Below are 20,901 nucleotides of genomic sequence, written 5' to 3' on the forward strand. Positions count from 1 at the left end.
TTTTTATCACATTGTGAGCCATCCAGAGTCATTTTGGAGCCTGGCAGCACCTAAAACTAATAAATAAAACTAAAGTAAAATTAAATCATTAGGCAAGTCAAGGAATATGTGGTGATATATCTTCTTTCTGAACAGCTCCCATTTGACATTTCCCACAGGTTTTGGAGTTTTTTTAAGGCTGGGTGTGAGACGTTTTCAAATAAAATATTTTAATACAGCAGCTGCACCCAGTCCCAGATCAGTAAAAGTATTTTAAATGTTTTCATGTGAATGCTGTAAAGTATCTCAACATGAAAGTTTGCTTTTAACAGCACATACCTTGTGGGCGTGATAAAACAGTGGATTCTGGACTATAAGAGAACTATCTTTAAAGAAAAAAAAGGAATATTAATTACTCCTTTCTCCCTGCTACAGTTCCTCTCTTTCCTTTTTTTCTTTTCTTAATTTTTTTTTTTTTTTTGGTCTGGGGATTACTTGAATGTTCCCTTGTTCAGAGAAGTTATAAAAGCTTAATGCTTTCTTTTTCTTCTGTCTCCATTTCTGCTTGGGCTAAGAGAAGAAAAGGACAATTGGGTTATTCAGCCATATCCATTCCTGTTTATTAAATTTATTTTTTTATTAAAACAAATTAAAAACTTTAGAGAAGAAAAAACTGGCTACAATGGCATTTCCATTTAAGATTCCAAAAGGAATTCTAATCTTTCTTTTTCTGACCTCCAGCTATTTAGTCATAAGGTCCAAATTCTCCTTACTTCTGGACTACATAGAGAGTATTCCAAGAGTTTTGCAACTGAGTGGCCAATCTACTTTCACCATAAAATGGTACAGAGAAAAAAAGACACTGCAGGTATCTGGAGGTTCCATTAATTTACCTATCATGGCATCTTGCATTCCCTTCCAATGAAATACTATGATTATTTCATGTTGCTAGGATACTACCTGGTAGTCATCCACTCAAAATTGTCCTTACCACCCAAGATGTCATAATGCTCATGGAAAAAAGGCAGCAGAGAACAGATAAAGGTCAGGGAATCCATAATCAATGCATTATATCAGAAAAGTTCTACAAAGAATCAAGAACCAACATGGGAAGATTCAGTGATGACTCTGACATTCTAGCATGTTAATATTTTTAACATAGCTACTCAACAAAGCTATAGGCAGGCTTTATCATATAATCTTCATTTTAAAACTATGAAAGCATTAGCAAAATTCATTGAGCATGCATATATGAAGCACTGAAGCAAAATTATGTCCCTATATTTATTACACAATACCTTTGCAGCTACTTTTTCATATCTGCAAAATGAAAGAGAAGATTAGACTGATAGGGTAGAAGAAAATAATGCCAAATATCCAGGCATACTCTCAATTCTTAATAAACTGCTTTCTAAATAATCTTGGCTTGGCTTAGAAGCTAAGCAGGGACAATTAGGACTTGGGGAAGAGACCACCATAGAATGCCAGGGTTTAGGATACACTGGGAAATCAAAAAGCATCCCTGAAGAAAGCAATGACAAACGACTTCTGCAATATTTTCAAGAAAAATGCACTGATGTGCCCACGAAATCACCAGGAGTCCTGAACTAAATGGACCAATGATCTAACTCCTCATGAAGCAATGCCTATGTGAGAAAAGAAGCCAGATGTTGAGAGCCAGACTTCTGCTTGAAGGAATGCAAACGTGGAGAAAGACACTGGATAAGGGGATTATCTGAAGAAATGTGCATATGAAAAAAAAGAATAGGGTTAAGGCTGTGTCCTATAAGGCCTCCTTAAATATAAATGAGCAAATAATTAAATTACATTCAGTTGGTTAGGATGAAGAGCTCCTCCCACCTCCACTTTAATTAGACTAGATCCAAGTTGAGATGTTCAAGTATGAAACTTACGATCTATGAATTCTGACATCTCTCTGCATTACAACTTCATACTGTTTCCAGATTATGATCATTCACCTGAAAGTTGTTTGTTCTGAGCTGGGAGAAGGACAAGATTTGGGGACCTGGCTGATCAGATCTGGCTTTCAGACTACTACTACTACTACTACTACTTCAACTTGAAGCCAGACAAATGCTCAATAATATTTTCCAAAATTAAAAACTGAAGGAGGTGCATCACCTTCCCCACAATAGTTCTACTTCTGATGGTTGTAAGCTGCAGAGAACTGCTCATCATAAAGTGGTTTAGCTTTTTGATTTTTCACTTCCATAGTTACAAAACCCACCAGAAGCACTAGTTTTTGGTTTGGTTTTTTTTGTTTGTGGATGGATGATTAAAGCAGATTTTTTCTTCTTTGATATGGAAAACAAATGATCATGTGGCCATTATCAGTTCTATATTCTAAATTCCCTTCACACTCCAGATTAGGACAAGCAGAGGAAAAAACAAAAAGAGAAGGTGATGAGTGCAGAAGAATGAACTGCAGTTTTAAATCTAAATCTAATTAAAATCAAAGCAGATGATTTACATCATCTTCACACCATCAACCAGCCATCACGGTACTCATTACTGTTATTTTGGCACCACAATAGATATAGTGTCTCTAGAAGACACTGTAAGCTGCTAGTGGGGAAAAGACCTTAAATATGCTACAGAAAAGAGTGTCTGAAAGCAAGGAACAAAAAAACTCATCACAAAATATGATCAGCAACTGCTAACAAATCTTAGGCAGCATTATGGATCTCATCTTCTGCAGCACTTTTATAGCTACAACTTTTGTTTTATTTTATTTATTTTTACAACAATGGTGAATGTGTAAAAAAGAGAGGGAAGCTTTAGGGGCTCAAGCTGTGAGCTTAACTCTAGTGCAAAGTATTTATTGAATGTACATGTTTTTAAACTGCCCACATAAGGACTAAAAACAAAGATGGAGCTGTCTAAATATTCAGAATTGTTTTGGCTGAAACAAAGTTAAATGGAATAGATTTGTTTGCTTTTCACAATAGCTAGGATGTGCAACATTATTTCAATGTCAGCATTTAAAAATAATCTTCAAACTGAACAACTTTAAGGGCAGAGAAAGAGAGAAAAAAAACAATACATCCAAATTCATCAAAGCAGAACACCTTGGCAGGAACAGTAATATTATCCACCATACAGTATGTTTCAACTACTTTTTCCTTCATCTGTAATTCAACTCAAAGTACTTTATTAATGAATACAGCAGTACAGTACGTACATGCAGTTATGAAGAAGGTTTTACAACAGTAAAGCCATTAGCCATTAGTTAAAAATGGGTGGGAAGCAGTTATACAACTTCTCTTATGCTATCCAGGTCCTGTCACTGAACTCTGAACCTTTTGTTCATACTGCCTATCCTTAATCCAACAATTAACATCAGAGTCCCTTGCCAATTCTGTCATTTCTGGACCTTCTAAAAATCAATTGTTTTTTCCTCCATTACTTTTTGACCAGAAACCCAATTATCTGAGACGATGTACATTTCTGACTGAAGGAGCATCTTAGCTTCCCATTTTGGGCACCCAGAATATTAGAAAATCTCACTTATTAGTTAGACCTTTGCTGAGATTTTTCCATGAGGACTGAAGAAGTCCATGGCTTGCCTCCAATTACTTTTTCATTTTCCTTGGTGAAGAGGGAAGCAAGAGGCAGCATTGTAAGACTTAAGAGTTATTTGAATCTCCCGCAATGACTTAGGAAGTTAAATCTTTTTTTTTCCCCCAAAGGCAGAAATAGTCTACAATGGGAATAAGCAAATAAGCAAAAAAGCAATAAGCTTTTTGGCCAGGAGACATCTGGAGTTCGGGGAGCATGTGGTAGGAACATTCCATAAAGAAGTGCCACATAGGAGATTTGCCTATTTATCAAATGGCTATCCTGGTGGCCACTGGCAGTCACAGAGCACCAAGTTACCGTGAGGCAACTAGACCCCCCCAGTATGCTCCTCAGTCCCTACCATCCAAGTGGTCAGGACTTCATGGCACCAAACAAATAATAAGGCTGCATCCAGTGGTACAACTTTGCTTCTTGGAGCTGCTCCAAATCAGTGGACTCTAACACAGAAAAGCAAGGTTCTCTACTCTGATGCCTTCCATCAAGTCAGTTCCGTGAAGGTTTTCTTTGCCTGGCTATTTCCTCCAAAGGAAAATATGCACTGCAGCCTGGGAAAGGCCAGCAAAATTGCCACTTCAATCTAGCATGGTGACTTAAGCACCTAGAAGCAGGGCACGGTTTCCCTCTGCAAAAGTACATCCAAGTGGCACTTCATCAGAAGTGCAATCAAAGCAATGTATTTCTTGGGGGCTTTTTACTGGCCTATTCAAAATGATGAGGGACACTGATGCTTTGATTTGCAATTTGGCAGTTTCCTATATTAATCTCTGTCTGTCTGTCTATATCATATATCTCTCTCTCTCTCTCTCTGAAGTCATGTACCTACTTCTAGACTACAACTTAAAGGATGCTCTGAATCTCTCTTGATAAACAGACCAATGGCATTCAGTCTATCCTTACGCCACTGATATTTTACAAAGATAGTGCAGTAGGTTACACACTTGCTCCTTCTACAGAAAGTTTCCCTGCAGACCTTTGATGATTTCTACTAAGCTTCCTGAAGAGACAGCATATACTCATCTAAACGCTTGCTTGGTCTTAATTGTTTCATAACAGAATACTTAGCTAGAATTGTTTTGAGTTAAACAGATCTTACTTCAGTTTTGCCTGTATATTTCAGAAGTTTTCAATGACTACAAACTTATTCCTAGTCTTTCTTGACTGGGTAACAGCAGGACTAGGTCATATGCAAATAACACACACAATCTGCAAGTCATTCAGAGATAGCCCTGGATTTTATGACTATTCCAAGGGGTCAGAACAACACTGATGTATAGTTTGAACTGAACCCATCTGAGTTACTCCCCCTCTTTTGCACTTCTCTTACACTTTGATTGCCTTTGTTTCCAATCCATTCCAGCAGTTGATGGATTGGATAAGAGATATGATGAGACCACATCTTTTTTTGCCAATTCCATTCTGTAACAATTTAAGGCTCGACCCTGAGTTGTTAGGTAGAGTCCAACACTTTCCTGAAGTTGATGAAGCAGAAAAGCATCTCCTTCTCTTCTCTTCTTAAAAGAACATGGGAAAATTTTTGTATTGTAAAACTGTGATTGGTGGCAAGAGACCAATTGAGCTTTCATGGATCATTTTTCTACTTTATTCTTTTGTGGAGGACACTGCAAAATAATTTGCTGATACTGCTGCAGATCTTCATGGGGGCAGGGACCGATCCATTTCTATTTTATTATTAGAATGTGAAAGGCTGTTTGTTGATCTAACCATGTATCTGTAAAATGCCCTATTCCTATTGCAGAATACAGGTCAGAGAGAGGAGCCAAGAAGGAAGTTGTGGTCTCTGGTTATTCAGAGTTTTAAAAGACTGTTTGTCTGTATTATAAATCTTTATCAGATAACAAGAGGTAGGGATATTGCTTGCTAGTAAGAGAGAGATGTTTTATAAAGTGACACAGAAATGGAAGAATGTAGGGAGCAGACATTGTAGGGCCAGAGAAAGAGAAGAGGTGGTACAGTCACTAGTCATTATTTAAAAAGGTGTTGGTTGCTCCTGTACAACCCCCAAGTTGCCTTGATGGCAGTCCCAAGATTATGCAGTTGATAACTAAATCACAGAATTGGGAAACAGCTGTTCAAGAATTGATCCTAATAAGCACAACAAATTGACTTCTATTGTGGAAACCTAATTGGAATTGACTTAAATGCATCTGTCTCATCATCCTCATTCTGTTTTGTCTTCCTGTTTGTTTGTTTTATTCTTATATCAATTTATATGACTGCCAAACCAGCACTTGTGACTCCAAGTGACTAACATAGGATTTAAAAAAAACACACAATAAACATAAAATGAATAGCAGAAAATAATGTAAACATGAACTGCACTCAAAGCCCATAACCCCAGGTCCAGCAAACAAAAAAACACATAAAACATACTCGTCTGATATCTTAACCCCATGACTGGAGGAATGTCCAGGTCTTTAACACTTTACAAAAAGCCAACAGGGTCAGGACCATATGAATCTCAGGGGGTATCCTATTCTAGAGAGCAGGTGCCACCACAGAGTAGGCATGCTGCTTAGGTCCTGTCAGATGGCATTTTCAAGTGTATATGTGCATCTGAAGATGTGTTTGGCCACATCATATTGGGGAACTGCCTAACAACCTCACTTTCAAAGCTACCTAGTTGTTCTCAAGGACTTCATTATTTAAGAGGTCACCCTGCAATGAACGGAACAAGACTTCAAGGCCTCCATGGCAAACAGAGGTCTCTTCAAGGTATTTCATCATGTCCAGGAGAAGAAATAGTGACAATTCTGGGTTGTTTTTTTAAATCTCCTAGATTCCCACATTATTCAATAATTTCCAGCCATGTTATGGCAACACATCTTAATATATCATTTGGACAACTGCAAGGCATTTTTCATGGGCTGGTCCTGAAAAATGTTTAGAAAATTCATTTATAAGGTAATGCTGCCAGACAATCCAAGGTTGGTTATAAGAAGCATGTGACTTCTTTGTTAAAAAAATTACACTGGCCATTAGTTGATTTCCTGACACTATTACTTAAACAGTTCCAAAAAATGTAAGACCAATCTTCATAGTCATATAGTCTATGAAGTTTTAATTCAAGAAAGCAAATGTACTACAGGTCAAGACTACAGATCATCCTCCTAGCTATCAATTTATGCTCTAAGCTTTCTTTACTTCATTCTTCCTTCACTTAATCAGCTCTTTGTTTATTGCTGAAGGACTGCTTGAGCTCCTGTGATTAGATGCCCTTACAGATCACGCTTTTCCTCCCACTATGGATGGAAAATGTTGATGGCAGTAAAAAGCCTATGCTCAATAACATCATGGTCATATTTTGCTTTAGAAATTTGACCTCAAGCTGGAAAACATCAGCCCCAGCAACTAGGGTCTAAAAACAGCTCAATAGCAGAAATGGTCTGACATGAAAAGTGAATATATATATTCAATACAATAATTAGTAGTAAAGACTCATCTGGGGTTTAAAAAGTTACCTTGATGCCACCCCATGATTGATTTGTCAAAAAATCTACTGGACTGGTGACTCCTGTTTGGGCAGGATATCGCAGCAGGAAGTTAAGTTCTGTTGCATTGATTTCTTTATTTTTCAGAAGTATCTGCAACAACAAACCCAGATTATACTTCAGAAACTTGCCAACATTTCTTGAAGGCTACAAGGGCAGAAGGCAGACAATGCATCTAGCAAGACTCTAGAAGTTAAGAGATATCAAAATGCTAGTAAGGAGGTGGAACAGAGGTGTTGGGAATTGCAGACATCTTGGACTGAACTGTTTTTGTTCAAATGTACTGAACCACCATACAATGAAGGGTCTAAAACACCAATGTAACCATCTTACAGAGACACAAAGATGATAATCTACCACTGAAAGAGTTGCAGAATTTCTTACCTGGTAATTCATAAACAAAATGTTGCAATATAGACAACATTATCCACCAATGCATATCACTTAGAAACTAACTGGTGTGAGAGTTAACAAAACCACAAATTACCTGGAAAGTGACTTGGGCAGTGTAAGTCAGTTTGTCACATTCAAAGAGTCCACGAGTTGTATATTGGAATACTGAGGATGTGATACCATCAATCAGCTTGCTTACTCGCTCTTTCAGGATTTCATCTGGTGGAGCTCTTGACACAGCTTTCTGGAAGACCACATTAAATGCCTAGGTGTAGTGGGAAAGAGAGACAGAGATAATGAATCATTTTGCACATTTTTAGGTAGATCTCCAAACACTTCTGGCTTAATAATACCATGTTGATTCCATCTAGCCTTGAAAATCACAGTTAGAGCAAACTAGTTTTTGATATAAAATGTCATTCTGGAACTCATTCAGAAAATTGAGAAGAAAATGGTACAAGGCACTAGCTAGCATTCAGGTAATCTAGGAATAAGTGACTTGCAGCTACTGCTACACCCATGCTTGGCTCACAAGGTCTTTAGGCAGAATGGAAGGATTCCAACTTTCAGTATTTAGAGGGAGAAAGATATAAATCTGTTATTGTACTCTCACGAGCATTAAGGAAAGCAGAGTTAAACAGAACCCGGCAGCTTCTTCTTTGTCTCTTATCATTTGCAATGGTTATGCATTGTAGAAAAACTGAGCTGCCATCACAGGCAAAAAGGTTGATAGTCTCCTGACGAACTCCATGGCAGCTGGCCAAAAGCAACCATTCTACTTTGACTATGTGACATATCTGACTCATTAGTTTCAGTTAGTGCTGAGCTGAGAGTTCTGACTCAAGGAAATAAAAGATGGAGGGAGGGAGGAATCACCTGATTCTGGTACCAGAATTTCACCTTATTAGGAAATTCTGTAGGAAATTTTCCCTTACAGGCACAGTAGAGCTCCAAAGCTAAATTACATGGCCATTGCCTTCCCGGTCAGTATATCACAGTTTTTGTGTGGACTGGGCTCTGTTTTGGTCTGGGTCTGATTTGTGGTTTTTAGTTTTCTTGGCTGCTCCCTTCAACCCTCCATTCCTCCTTTCAGCCAATGTCATACCCTGTCCCACAATAATTCAGTATCTCCTCCTTTTTCAATTCCTTGCAGCCTCACTTGTCAACAAATCATCCTTTTTTTCCCCCTTCTCATATCTTCCAACTCCCAAGATTTTGGTCAATAACTAAAACTTAAAACTGGGACAATTTTTATGGATCTCACCATGGATACATTTGGCATCAACAACTAATCTGTCATTCTTGGTGGCAGGACTTATTTTATGGAATATGTCACTGGAACTAAACCAAGTCTACTCCTTACTGCAGATTGGGAGAGCTCTCAAAACATATTTGTTCTCTCTGGCCTTCTATCGCTGCTATATTTGGCTTTTGTGCATTATGACAGCTATCTTCTACTGTTGTTTTTATGAAACTTTTTATTGTTCTTTATGAGCCATCCAGAAATTACGTTCATGGGTTTCATGAATTTTCAAATTAAATATATTGTAGGCCTATTGTAACAAACCTACCAATTATCAATCTATAGATTTCTGAAAAAGAATATGCACATCACATGTAGCATTCTAAGTATGCCATTAGTTTGTGGGAAGCTGGCAACAGTAAGTTGGCTTGCAAGGTAGTCTTAAGATTAGCGGTCCAACTTGCATTGAATAGCATGAATATACATGAGGGAAAACCTTGCTGTAGTTGCATATGTGACACACTCGCCAAAATGTGTCAGAACTGGCCAGTACTGCCCTTAATGTTAGCCAGGAATGCTGCCTGTAGTATGGGTGCAACAATGGCCGGTGACCTAGTCTATGCCTCATTTGTATTACTAAAAAGTGTTAAGTGAAAGCTTTGATTGACCAAAGCCATAATGGGCAACAGAGGTCAACATCCAAAGGCATACTAGGTGACAATCATGATGCGAAAAGTATGAACACATCAAAAGGAAAGTAGGAAGACAAAAAAGCAAACAAGCAAGATGGTGCTTGTAAAACCAAGAGAAAGCCAAAGGATGTAAGAGATCTAAATGAGGATGGTTTAATGTGAGGTTTAATCAGAATGAAAGGTCTAAAATTTATGTCATAAAGCATGGATTGACGTAATCTAGATTGTTGTGAGCACCTATAAAAGAAGGAGTCCATAAATTAGTGACAATTGCATGTTAGGCTCCAATGAATAGTGATAAGGGAAAAAGGGTGAGTTTTGGAGAAAACTGTACAGCAGTTATCATCACATTCTAGATGAATTTGATGCAAGGGAAAATCTCTTCTGTTAGATGACCTGAATGTTAGATGACTGGTGAGAATGTTAGATAACTAAAAATGAATGAGCATGGTGACTGGTGAATATCTGCTTAGAAAAAAATCTGCTTATTTCAGATAAATGGTTTAAGCAAAGTCTATTAATTTGTATACCTAAAAAAAGAAGTAATTGAAAAGTTTGACTGATTAATTTACAATAAAAATCTGGGAGAAATAGTGAAGGATTCAAGAGAGATGAGAGGTTCTGAATGTAAGATAGACCATTATTTGGTTCTATCAAGAGTGACTCTTCGGAAAAAGAGGGTTTTTCTTAATATGGTACAGAACACAGACACAAAGAACGTATTTGTTTTTCCCATACAAAACTGTTTTATTGAACAAAATTAAACTCCTATTTTATTCTACTATCTTATTATTGTACGTTTACTACAATTCTATTTCTATTTTTATTTATACATTTCTACCTCTATGTTCTATTTTTAGGTTCCTATTCCTATGTTAGTACTATGTTTTCTTATCTTAACTATTTCTTCTTTAAATCTTTCCTTTTTCCCCAGGTCTTCAGCTCTTGTAGCCAATCTTCAGGCCATTTGCATGTGAAAACCTTTTTCACTCCTTTATAAACTTACGAATGGACTTTTCTCCCTGCTCCCCCACCCCCACCCTGTCCCAGCACTCAAAGGCCTCTGTTTCTGAAGCTGGTTTGTAGAGCTCTGCACCTGGGCTGCTGCATGCAGTGGGTTTCGTTTGGTTTGCAGACTTGCTTGGATTTGCAGACTCTGGTGGGGCTCTTTTCCTCCTCCATCTCTCTGCTCTGCCTCTCAGTGGTCTTGCAGGGTTTTTTTGCAAAAGGACAGATATAACCATAGTTTCAACTGGGAAACTGTCAGCATCTTAGACCAACCTAAATCCAAAAATGCGAGGGAATTCCTGGAAGCTTGGTATCCAGACAAGGTAGCCATCAACAGGCACATAGAGATAAACAACATCTACACACTATTCAAAAGAGACAATAAAAAAGAAACAGTTGCTCAGCAAATATATGAAGGATGAGTGAGTGGTTCCAGAAGGGGAAGACTGAGAAACTTATGGTTGGAAACCTATGAATGAGATCTTCAAATAGAAAGAGGTGAGAAATATAAGGAAAAAACAGCAATGTGTGAAGTGGTATATGGTGGTGGTGAAAACAAGGATGGCTTACAAGGGTAGAAAGGTATAGAATTGTGTTGCTATAAATTACATTTAGCTATTTTTACTTTTCTTTTTTTTAGCTTACGCCTTTAAATGTTTTGACTTAGCATTTCTTTTAAAAAAATATATTTTTATTAAGAATTTTAATTACAATTGTAAAACCTAATACAAACTAAACTTAGAGAAAGAGAAGAGAATGGAAAGAAAGAATAAAAAATGCAAGAAAGAAAGAATATAATAAAGAAAAAGAAATATATAAAAAAGTGACTTCCAACCTTCATCACAAGTATAAACAAATGTAATACCTCTTCACCCACTATAAGGTAACAAACAGATATCTCTTCATCCCATATCCCATCCCTTATCTATAAGCAAATCCATAAAACATCAACTTTTCCATCCTGGTGTCAGCAAAAAGTCCATAAAGGGTTGTCAGAACATTGCAAAAAATGTCTTATTTTAATTTTGATCAAATAAACCAATTTTATATACCTTCCTTTTACTTCTAACAGTCTTAATCTTTAATTTCAAATATTGTAGAATTTGATTTCTCTTCAATTCTTCTTTATCCCATCACACAGATTTCTTCAAGGTTTTAACAAGCCTCTTTTGTAGGTCCAATAAGGAAACATTTTTGAGGTCATTCTCTTCGTTTATCATTTGTATTTCCCTTTTAATTTTTAAAACTTCAGCCAGTTTCTTTTGTATATCCAGTAAAGCATCCCTTTTCAAATCATTCCCTTGGCCTGTCATTTGCAGTTAAACATTCTGTACTTTATCTTGTCAGATAAAATTTGTTCCACATCTCTCATTCCATCATTAACATATTTTAAACATAGACTATCCATTGAAGCAAACGTCATTACTGACAGTGTTGATATTGTAGTTATTAACTTCTGGTTCCATTTTTCAAAGATATCCTTTAATATTTCCAGTGTTATAATGTCTTATATCACTTTGTCAGTCCCAGTATTAACTGAAATCAGGCTTGTATTTTTTTTCTTCTGCTTAAAATCTTTAGTCCCCTCTAGTGTCCAGTTTCTAAAATATCACTTATTTTTTGTTATGACCAGGATAGCCAGAATAAGTCCACTTCCCATGAGAAGTTGTTTATTTTTTACAGTTAATTCCAAAATCTTATAGTAAAAGTCAATATTACAAATTTATCTGGACCCTTAATCTGTTTATAACTTTCTTAGATCAAAATCTTATTTAGTCTTTTGCTGTTTATTTCAAATTCTTTAAGTTCTTAAGCTTGTAATTAATTTTTCTCTTGTTCAGAGATGAAGATAAACTCACCCAATTAAGATTTTTCAAACTTGTCATTCCGAAGGTTGCTAATAGCTTTAAGATAAATAACAGGCAGTTTCCAAAAGTGATTAGGAAGTGAGGTTTGCAAACTTAGTGTTCTTTAAAAGGCTCCACTGCAGTTGTGAGCAAGATGGCTGATCCCATTGTGTCTCAGTGCTCAAACCCATGGAAAACTGCTGTCCTGTGGTCTCCTTGGGAGCAGCAGCCGCCCAGAGCACATGTGGGTGTTTTCCCATCCTCTCCCTATCCAGAGAGGTTCCAAGGAACCCACCTATTCACCAGTTCCTTGGTCTTTGCCACAGTCATTGGCTCCACTTTTGAAGAGCCATCTTCAGTTCACCATATCTCCCCCGGAAATCTTCTTGACTTAGCATTTCTTACACTTCTTCTACAAAACGTTGCTTGTCCCAAAAAGAAATAGCAGGATGGATATGTATGTATGTACATTACATATTCTTAAGAGATGCCTTGGTTTAAATGTCTGGATTTTTTTATTGGCCTAAGTCAGATGTAAGGACAGATGTAATAGACAGAATGTCTGGCATTAGGCTTTGGCACAGGCTTTGTTCTCACTTGTGTGTAGCCACAGCACAATGGCTATGCCCTAGGAACCTCAGCTTGACCCCCCAATGTTGCTCTCATCTCATCTCTAACCCATGAGTGATACTATACAAAATCATCATTAGCTGTACTGGCTTTAAGGTAGTTTTTCCCATTAATTCAGGCCATCCCACAATAACTTCAAGATATTAAAATCAGGTAGACTTCATGACCCACTACATAGAAAACAGTCCTGAAAATAATCAGAAAAGTGCTGAGTGCTTCAGGCACAATAACTGGAGCCTATCTTGATGGAGACTTCATATTAACTATTTAAATGTGAACAGGTTGGAGTACCTCCTGCTGCATGGGAGGATGACCAGATTATTATACGGGTGTTAGACTGCTGTGGTTCACATGAATTCTATTACTTTTTTGATTGTGTGCAAGGCTCAAATAGCATAACAGTGAAATGACAGGAAGGAGAAAGAAACTTTATTTCTACAAAAGCTTCTGAAAAAAGCTCTCTTTCCCAAGGGCTACAGCTAGGGACTCAGCTTCCTTTACGTTTCCTTTGTATTTTGATTCACACTTTAATCTGCTTGTAGTATTTGGAGTAGGAGAAGGTGCACACCAAGAAGAGTCTTGAGAAGCTCAGCGAAACAGTGCAGGTCTATTGGGCCCCACCCACTTCATTTCTGCTGAAGTGTTGTGATCAGAGGATGTTTCTCCTACCAGCTAGTGAAGATGCAGAGCAATAAAGCCAGAGGAACAGTCTATCACAAATGGCACACGCAAAAATCAGGATAATACCCAATTGGCAGTGATTTGGACCAGAAGCAACAGCCGCAAGATATGGATTGGCAACAGGGACAGCAAATTTCATTCAGATATTGTTTCTGCCTATTGAAGGATGGAGAAATTAGGAAAAGCCGCCCTTCGCCCCCCCCCCAAATATCCACTTTCCTCGAACAAAGAATTAACTTTCCCCAAAATGATCTAAAGTGGACAGACTATGCACCTTGCATTATATTCCCTCAAGAGAAAACAAAGTTCAATAAGAAACATTTCTGTATTTATTGTAAATAAACAAATGGGCATGTGCTATTCCAGGCTGAAAGAAGCAGCTGTTTTCATGTAAAGGACCCATACATACTTCCTGCTGTAGCTGAAATATTCGAAACCAGAAAAGCAAAAGTTGAAAAAAAACCCGAGCAAAATAAAAGAAGATACACAAAAGCCATCAGTTGCCATCGAATGCAATATACAATAGAGCAATTATGGAGAGAAAGGAATTTAGACTGAATTCTAAATTGTTTTATCTTGTTTTTAAGTTAAATGCCTGCCAGTGAACACTATTAACCCTTGAAGAAATGTTGTTTCTTAGGAATGAGAGTCTCAGCAAAAAATTAAAAATAGTTTCTAGCAAAATTGTGTTTAGACATGCAATATTGTTAAATTACTCACAGGACAAGTTGTTCACTAAAGGTTCTTAGAGCTTTCTGTAACTTGAGCTATTGCAAATTGTAAAGAGCTATTTAAATCTCTGGTGGAAACTTAATGCAATAACATTTGTAACCAATGTTTCACTTGTTTTCTATAAAGTGAAATTCAGCAGATTTCTACAAAAAGTTTAAAACTATTTAATCTGCCACATCCTGAAGACCATAAAAACACAAGGAATGGCGCAAACAAATGCCAAGAATCTTTTTGACATACCATTTTCATAATGCACAAAAAGAACCCATTTAGGATGACATAATTCATAGCTCCAAATATCCTTAAATAACTATCTAAAGTTAAAGGCATTAAATAAAATAAGACTGATACTGCAATATTAGTCTATTGATATATTTTCCATTGGCTAGTTAATCAGGCTGATTAGCGGGGAGGGGTGGGGAAAGTGAACAGGCCCCTGGCTGACATGAATTACTATGAGTCATGTCTGTGAAGCATAAACATAAAATAATAAAAGAAGATGTTGAAATTTTGTGAAAAAAACAAGATTTCACAATGAGTGCTGAAATCTTTCAAGATTTTGTGAGATTTTTATAGTCTTGAATTACCAAACTTTTGTAAGATCTCTTAAGATCTTGCTGAAAACTTGTGAGGGGCACCTGGATTTTCACCTGAGATTACACAATAATGTTTAACGTACTGGCAAGATTGCCAGGCCCCTTATATGTGATACAAGTGGGTCATATCCCTTCTTGTCTCAGCCTCCTTATGTGTCCCTCAAATTTGGGGAAGATTTGGAATGTGTTGAGAGGAAGAGAGAAGGGGAAAGCCCAACTTTTACTATAAATGAAACTGCTATACCTTGAGGGAAAACTGGTACATGGGGTTGATGGTATTGAGGTCATTCATGATGAAATACAGCAGGGAAGCACGAGCTGCTGCAGGACGGTAATGTTCCCTTGCCTCATTAATTTTGATTTCTGTCATCTTGGACTCCTGGACCTGAAAGGAAGTAAAAATAAAACCATGAAGAGGCAAGATAGCCGCATCTACTGTAGGTTCAGATTTTCTTGGCCTGCATGAGAAGAGAATGGTTTTAGATAAATTATATGTATATGTAGCATGTGGAGCAGACCTCCTCTCCTGCCTGCTTTTAATGTGTCAAATCCCAGCATTGCCAGATGTAGCATGCATACATTTAACCATTACCTCACCCATAAATTAGTTATCAAGAAACTGACTTCCATCAGGTTCTCCTTCTCTTTCCAAGGTCATTACTATGCCCATATTAAATTTTCACATATCTTAAAATGGAGGTGTTACATAACTTTATAACAAGTTGGCAATAATTCACAGAAGAGGATGCATTGAGCTCCAGCTTCACAAACCTCAAAGAACCACAAGCACAAATAGTTCAGAAACATCTCTCATTTGTGCTGAAGTGCAAACCTGGCGGTACTCGTTCCCATGGCTACTCAGTGTGGTACAGGTGAAAGACGTTGCCAGTATTTGCAAAGCAAATAATCTATGTCAGATGAGTGTTTTCACCCAGGGAGCAGCATCTTTGCTAAGATACTGAATTCCATCCAATTTCATATGGACCATGGAAACTTCAGTGGATTCTGCCATATTCCATAGCCTCTGCTCAATTCCTAGTTTAATTCAGTAAATGTAATGCATGTGAATTAACTCAAGTTAAGTAAAACACTTTGGTATTAAACTTAAATGTTTTAAAACATCTCGTGAGAGTGCTACAGTTTTATGGTCTTTGCATCCAATGCTACAATTTGCCTTAAATTGCTTATTTAATACATCTGAACTTAAAAAAATATGCTTACTAAATCTTGCCAGAATGTGGCTTTATCATGATTTCTAGTCTCCAAGCTGCAGAACAAACAGGATGCATTTAAACAATTCATTTTTTTAATTTTTTAATTTTATTTACACATTACAAAAAAAAAATTGACAAAACACCTAAATACATTAAACACACACACACACAATTAACAAAACAATATTTAAACTTAAAGGGAAAAAATAGAAACTAAAAAACAAGGAAAAAATTAGGGAAAAAATGAACAAATTAAAAATAAGAGAAAAAGAAAAAAATCTATCTTATATATTATACTTGTCAATAGTAACTGGTTTACTAATACTGTAAGTACCATACCAGTATTTAAACAATTCATATTCATTCAGTGTCTTTTAACATAGATTTTTGTTCCCAGCCACACACAAAATTCAGTTTTGCATTTTTACCTTGTCTTCAATTTCTGCTGCTGTTTGTTTGGTGACTTCCAGATTCTCCACCAAGGCATTATCCGCTAAAAAGTTCCCTGAGGCAGAGGAGAGGCGGGACAGCAAATTGTCCTCCAAAGTTTTCAAGGTAATTTTGTAACCATTCTGCTGCTTTGTGAGATCAGACTGTAAAAGGTTGAGATACAGGCATACAGTATATCGACCCTGTCATCATTTTCACAGCAAAGATTTTGTTAAAAGATCATCTGCTGGAAACTCCCTCTTTGGGAAAGTGAAATGCAACACAGCAACCCCATCTAAATGTAAATCGATGCTGTACTGGAAAACAATGTTAGCATTTATGCAGCATATATTACAGTCCACATTAAGGATGTGCAGGGACCATTCACTTCCATTCAAGGGCCCAGCCCAGACTTCCAGAAATCTACACTAGGCTGGTTGCTCCAGAGACAGTCCAATCCAGTTTGATGCCTAGATCTGGCAAGAACCCCAGAAGAAGATATTAGGAGTAAAGAGTTGCAGAAACCCACAAACAGATGTAACATGTTCAGCTGAAAGTGATGAAATGTATACCGTAGCTAAAACTAGAATGTGATGCCCAAATTTCTCAGAATCAGGGATTTTCTAGGTCTAGAATAAATGCCAAAGGCTGAGCAGCACTGGGTGAAACAAACTGAAAGACTAAGGACCTCTCTTAATTCCCAGGTATTTCTAGTGCAAGACAGTATGATTGAGATAATCAATAGTAGTTTGCTCATAATGATCACTCTGCTTTGAGAAGGGACCAACAATCACTGAATCTAAAATCCTCTTTGTTTCCACCATGGCATTTCATTCAAATGATGACTGGGTGGGTCTACTCCTCCCTTCCCTCCAGAGGACTTTTTGGGATGGGAGGTGCCCCTCTCACTGCACTGCCTCTTCAGCAACAGCTCCAGAAGAGATTAGGAGTAAAGATTCAGTGGAGGCCACAGCTGTCTAGTCTCTGCTTGGGTACATGAAAATCTGTGCTGAATTTCCCTCTTCCTCCTGGTGCTCTGAGCTGTTCTCCACCTGAAGTGCAAGTTCAGCCATTCTTACCAAAACTCTAATTTATTGGTCAGGGTTGCTATCCTGACATTACAGATCGGAAGAGAGAAGTCTTGGATGTGGGAAGCATGGAAAAAGGCTGCCAAAGGCTGGGATTTGTTTAATACACACAAGTCTCCTTCTTTAGTTCTTTGAAAATGTTGTTCGATTAAAAAGAGTGTACTCCAGCTGTTCTTAGAAAAGCTACTGTGACGAAGTAATTAATAACCTTTCCTTAGGCCACAGGCTAACCATAGATCTGTTTGAAAAAAAGACAAAGCAAAACCATAAAGCTATTATTTTTCTTACTTTAAAAGGTAAGGACGGTAAAATCTGGGAATTAATTTAACTGAATAGCATTGCTTCTTTAATAGATTTAATGCTTTCTCACATCTACTTAGCCCACTTTGTTTTTCTTGGTATAGTCAGGTTGGGTTAAGAAATATGGGGTAAGAAGTTTAATAACCCGAATGCTATTTTCTGCAGTTTTAACAGTATAAAAGGGCCATATGGTAAACTCAATCTTTTCCAACTCTCTCCATACCAATTCTCTGAATTAAAGTTGGCAGCAACAAGAACAACAGCCTCCCTGCAAATACTATATCTGTTGTGTTAATAACATTAAGAGGCCTAAATCCTCCACACAAAATTTTTCAGACTTTTCCAACAGTACAGGAAGATTTTTCCATTCCCGTTAATGACCCATTTGTTTCCAAATTCCTGTTTATTGTTGTGAACTCTCTACCCTGCACCTTCAGACTTTAGACAGATAATAAATGGTTGGCAACCCATCTAGCAGGAAAATTTAGTTATCTGTGCTATTTATTAGGAAGCCTAATTAAACTTTTAAAGCCCTCCCTATCTCCCAAAACATGGACTTCTTTCTGCGTATCTAGCATATATTTGAGCTTTGCATAGTGGTATGACAGAATGTATCTCTTGCATTATGCAGGTTGATCAACCATTTATATATGTATGTATCTGACATCTGAAGATAAAATTACATTACATAATGAAATGGGCTGTACGTCACTAAACCATATTTTACAATAATTTGTTTTTGAAGCTGCCAAGAACACATTATCTTTTTTTCTTTTCTCTCTCAAGGAGTATTTGACATCCTTTTTCATTTCACAAAGGTATATTAATTCCTCCTGATTTCTCTATTGCCCTGCATTTGGAGAGAGAGTTGTCCATAGGTCCTACAGTTTAATATGAACTCCAAACATTGTAAGCATTAATTACAAAATTTCTTTTTTTCTTTACACAAATTTCTTTCTTTGATCCATTTATATGGTTGCTCACTCACCAAGTTACTCTCAGAATATACTCCCAACACTGGATTTTAAGACTGACTTTGCCAAAGTTTCTAATTTTTAAAATATGCACATTATATAATAGTTACTGAAGATTTTGGTTTTTCCTGGTGTTACAGTGTTATTTTAATTTGCAAACTACTGTTTAAAAATTAAATACAATTTATATATTTCTTAATTTCCAAGATGCCTTTAACTCTCTGGTTACATGCCACATATTTTCCCATTATTCAAGAAGGCTTATAGTAGATTCTCTCGTTACTACATTGCTTTCTAAGAACCTGGTAGACCAACCTTTTAATACATTCAGATTTTTTACCAATTTATTAATCAGTGAATGTTCCACACTTACTAGAATATACCGCTCACAACAACTAAAATCAATGGGACACAGAATGCCCCTTATAATTAGTCACTTTTTGGTTGCCACAATATTCCCTGAGAAGCTGGGTAGTGACTGTAGATACTGTAGATAGATGGATGGATGGATGGATGGATGGATGGATGGATGGATGGACGGACGATAGATAGATAGATAGATGATTTTCTACAATGAATGGAAAATCTTTATGCCATCTTGAGTTCTTCTCTAGTGGCTGTTGTCTGTGGGAACAGGTTGCTCTAGTCTCTTGCTTAGCAATTATATAATAAAGTGCCACATACAAATGTATTGCAAGGGCTCCTTATGTGTCAATAGCAACATATTGTTCGGCTACAAGAAAGACGGATGACTATTTTCAGTGGAACCAATATTTCTTGGTAAACACATCTCAATCTGCTAACTATTCAGAGGATGGCTCTAGTTTGTAATGTTTCATACACAGCTTGAGAATTAATTTAAGTAACCACTTTAGGACATTTTATGTTTCCCTTGCATGTTCTACTGCATCTCTCAGCATTATTACAACCTAGGCAATGGCATTTGCTGAGCTGTTCATTGACTCAACATATGTAAATTTATTTAGTCAAGGAAAAAACAGAATGAATCAGTGGCAAGAAAAGTCATAAAATGCCTGAACTAAGTAATTTTGCGTATCTACTTTGTGTCATGGAAACACTCCAAAAAGCAGATTAGAATTAGTAAAGCTGCCACCAACTGAACTAATTGAAGGAGCCATGCTGCCGCCATCACAAATTTTATCTGTTTTGCCAAATGAGTTCCAGTGGTAGGAATTTTGAAAGTTATAGTCCCAATACAACTAGAAGGAGCTTCTAGCTTTGGAAAAAGCTGAGCTAATAGTCTATTGAATGTTAATTGCCAGAATTGAAAGTGCCATCCAGGGGGTGCAAGATATTCATGAATCTTTTTATACTGTTAACTAGACACAAAATATATCTAACATGTCTATTCTAAACTCTACTAACTTCATGACTGGTGGGCAGGGCCAAGTCTACAGAAATACTACTTTAGGAATATTTTCTTTAACTTTACCTATCTCTGATACAGACACAGAGAAGAGGATTGTGCTGGAAAGATCAAAAGGAAATTAATTCAGTCCATCTTGGATTCTGTTATTTACCTTTAATTCTTCAAGATCAGGCCTCTCCATGCTTACAACTGCTGCCAGCAGCTGATCTTCTAGACCATCCCTAGTCACAGTAAAATTGATGAGGGTGCACTGTGCTTGCATTTCTGGTTGGTAATGGGGATTTGCAAGTTTTGTATGAAGAATTAGTCGGAAACTGGGGTTGTACTCACATTCTTTATCTCCAATTTTAATGAACCTAAAAGAAGATCAAGCAAAATTACTCATGCTTGCAGTATCCATATGCCATTATGAGACAATTAATTAAATTCCAGAGGTATATATAATTTTATGGTGCAGTGAGAATGGATCATTCTAAATCAGCTTTCCTTGATAAAATGTCCTCCAGATGTAGTACAGACTCCCATAATGTGGGCGATAGCCACAGAGAGCAAGGCTATCAGGAAGGAGGGGGTGCATTCCAGAAAGGGAATGGAGA

The 20,901-nt window shown here is 37.1% G+C and overlaps 1 protein-coding gene across 2 annotated transcripts in view; it reads right to left on the reverse strand.

The window, feature by feature from the left end:
- The window catches only part of DNAH9 (dynein axonemal heavy chain 9), a 212,906-nt gene that overhangs the window by 41,225 nt on the left and 150,780 nt on the right, over nt 1-20,901 (reverse strand). For both annotated transcript variants that reach the window (XM_088133503.1, XM_088133502.1), the window contains exons 55-59: nt 20,457-20,661; nt 16,553-16,717; nt 15,155-15,295; nt 7,576-7,746; nt 7,059-7,181 (exon numbers count right to left, since the gene is read on the reverse strand). In XM_088133503.1, the coding sequence (XP_087989629.1) occupies nt 7,059-7,181; nt 7,576-7,746; nt 15,155-15,295; nt 16,553-16,717; nt 20,457-20,661 (805 nt within the window). The remainder of the gene's footprint in view (nt 1-7,058; nt 7,182-7,575; nt 7,747-15,154; nt 15,296-16,552; nt 16,718-20,456; nt 20,662-20,901) is intronic.

This window comes from Python bivittatus, unplaced genomic scaffold (genome assembly GCF_059951505.1).
Source record: "Python bivittatus isolate LINGU-HERP-01145 unplaced genomic scaffold, Pbiv_v1 ctg000080_np1212, whole genome shotgun sequence".
Classification (NCBI taxonomy): domain Eukaryota; kingdom Metazoa; phylum Chordata; class Lepidosauria; order Squamata; family Pythonidae; genus Python; species Python bivittatus.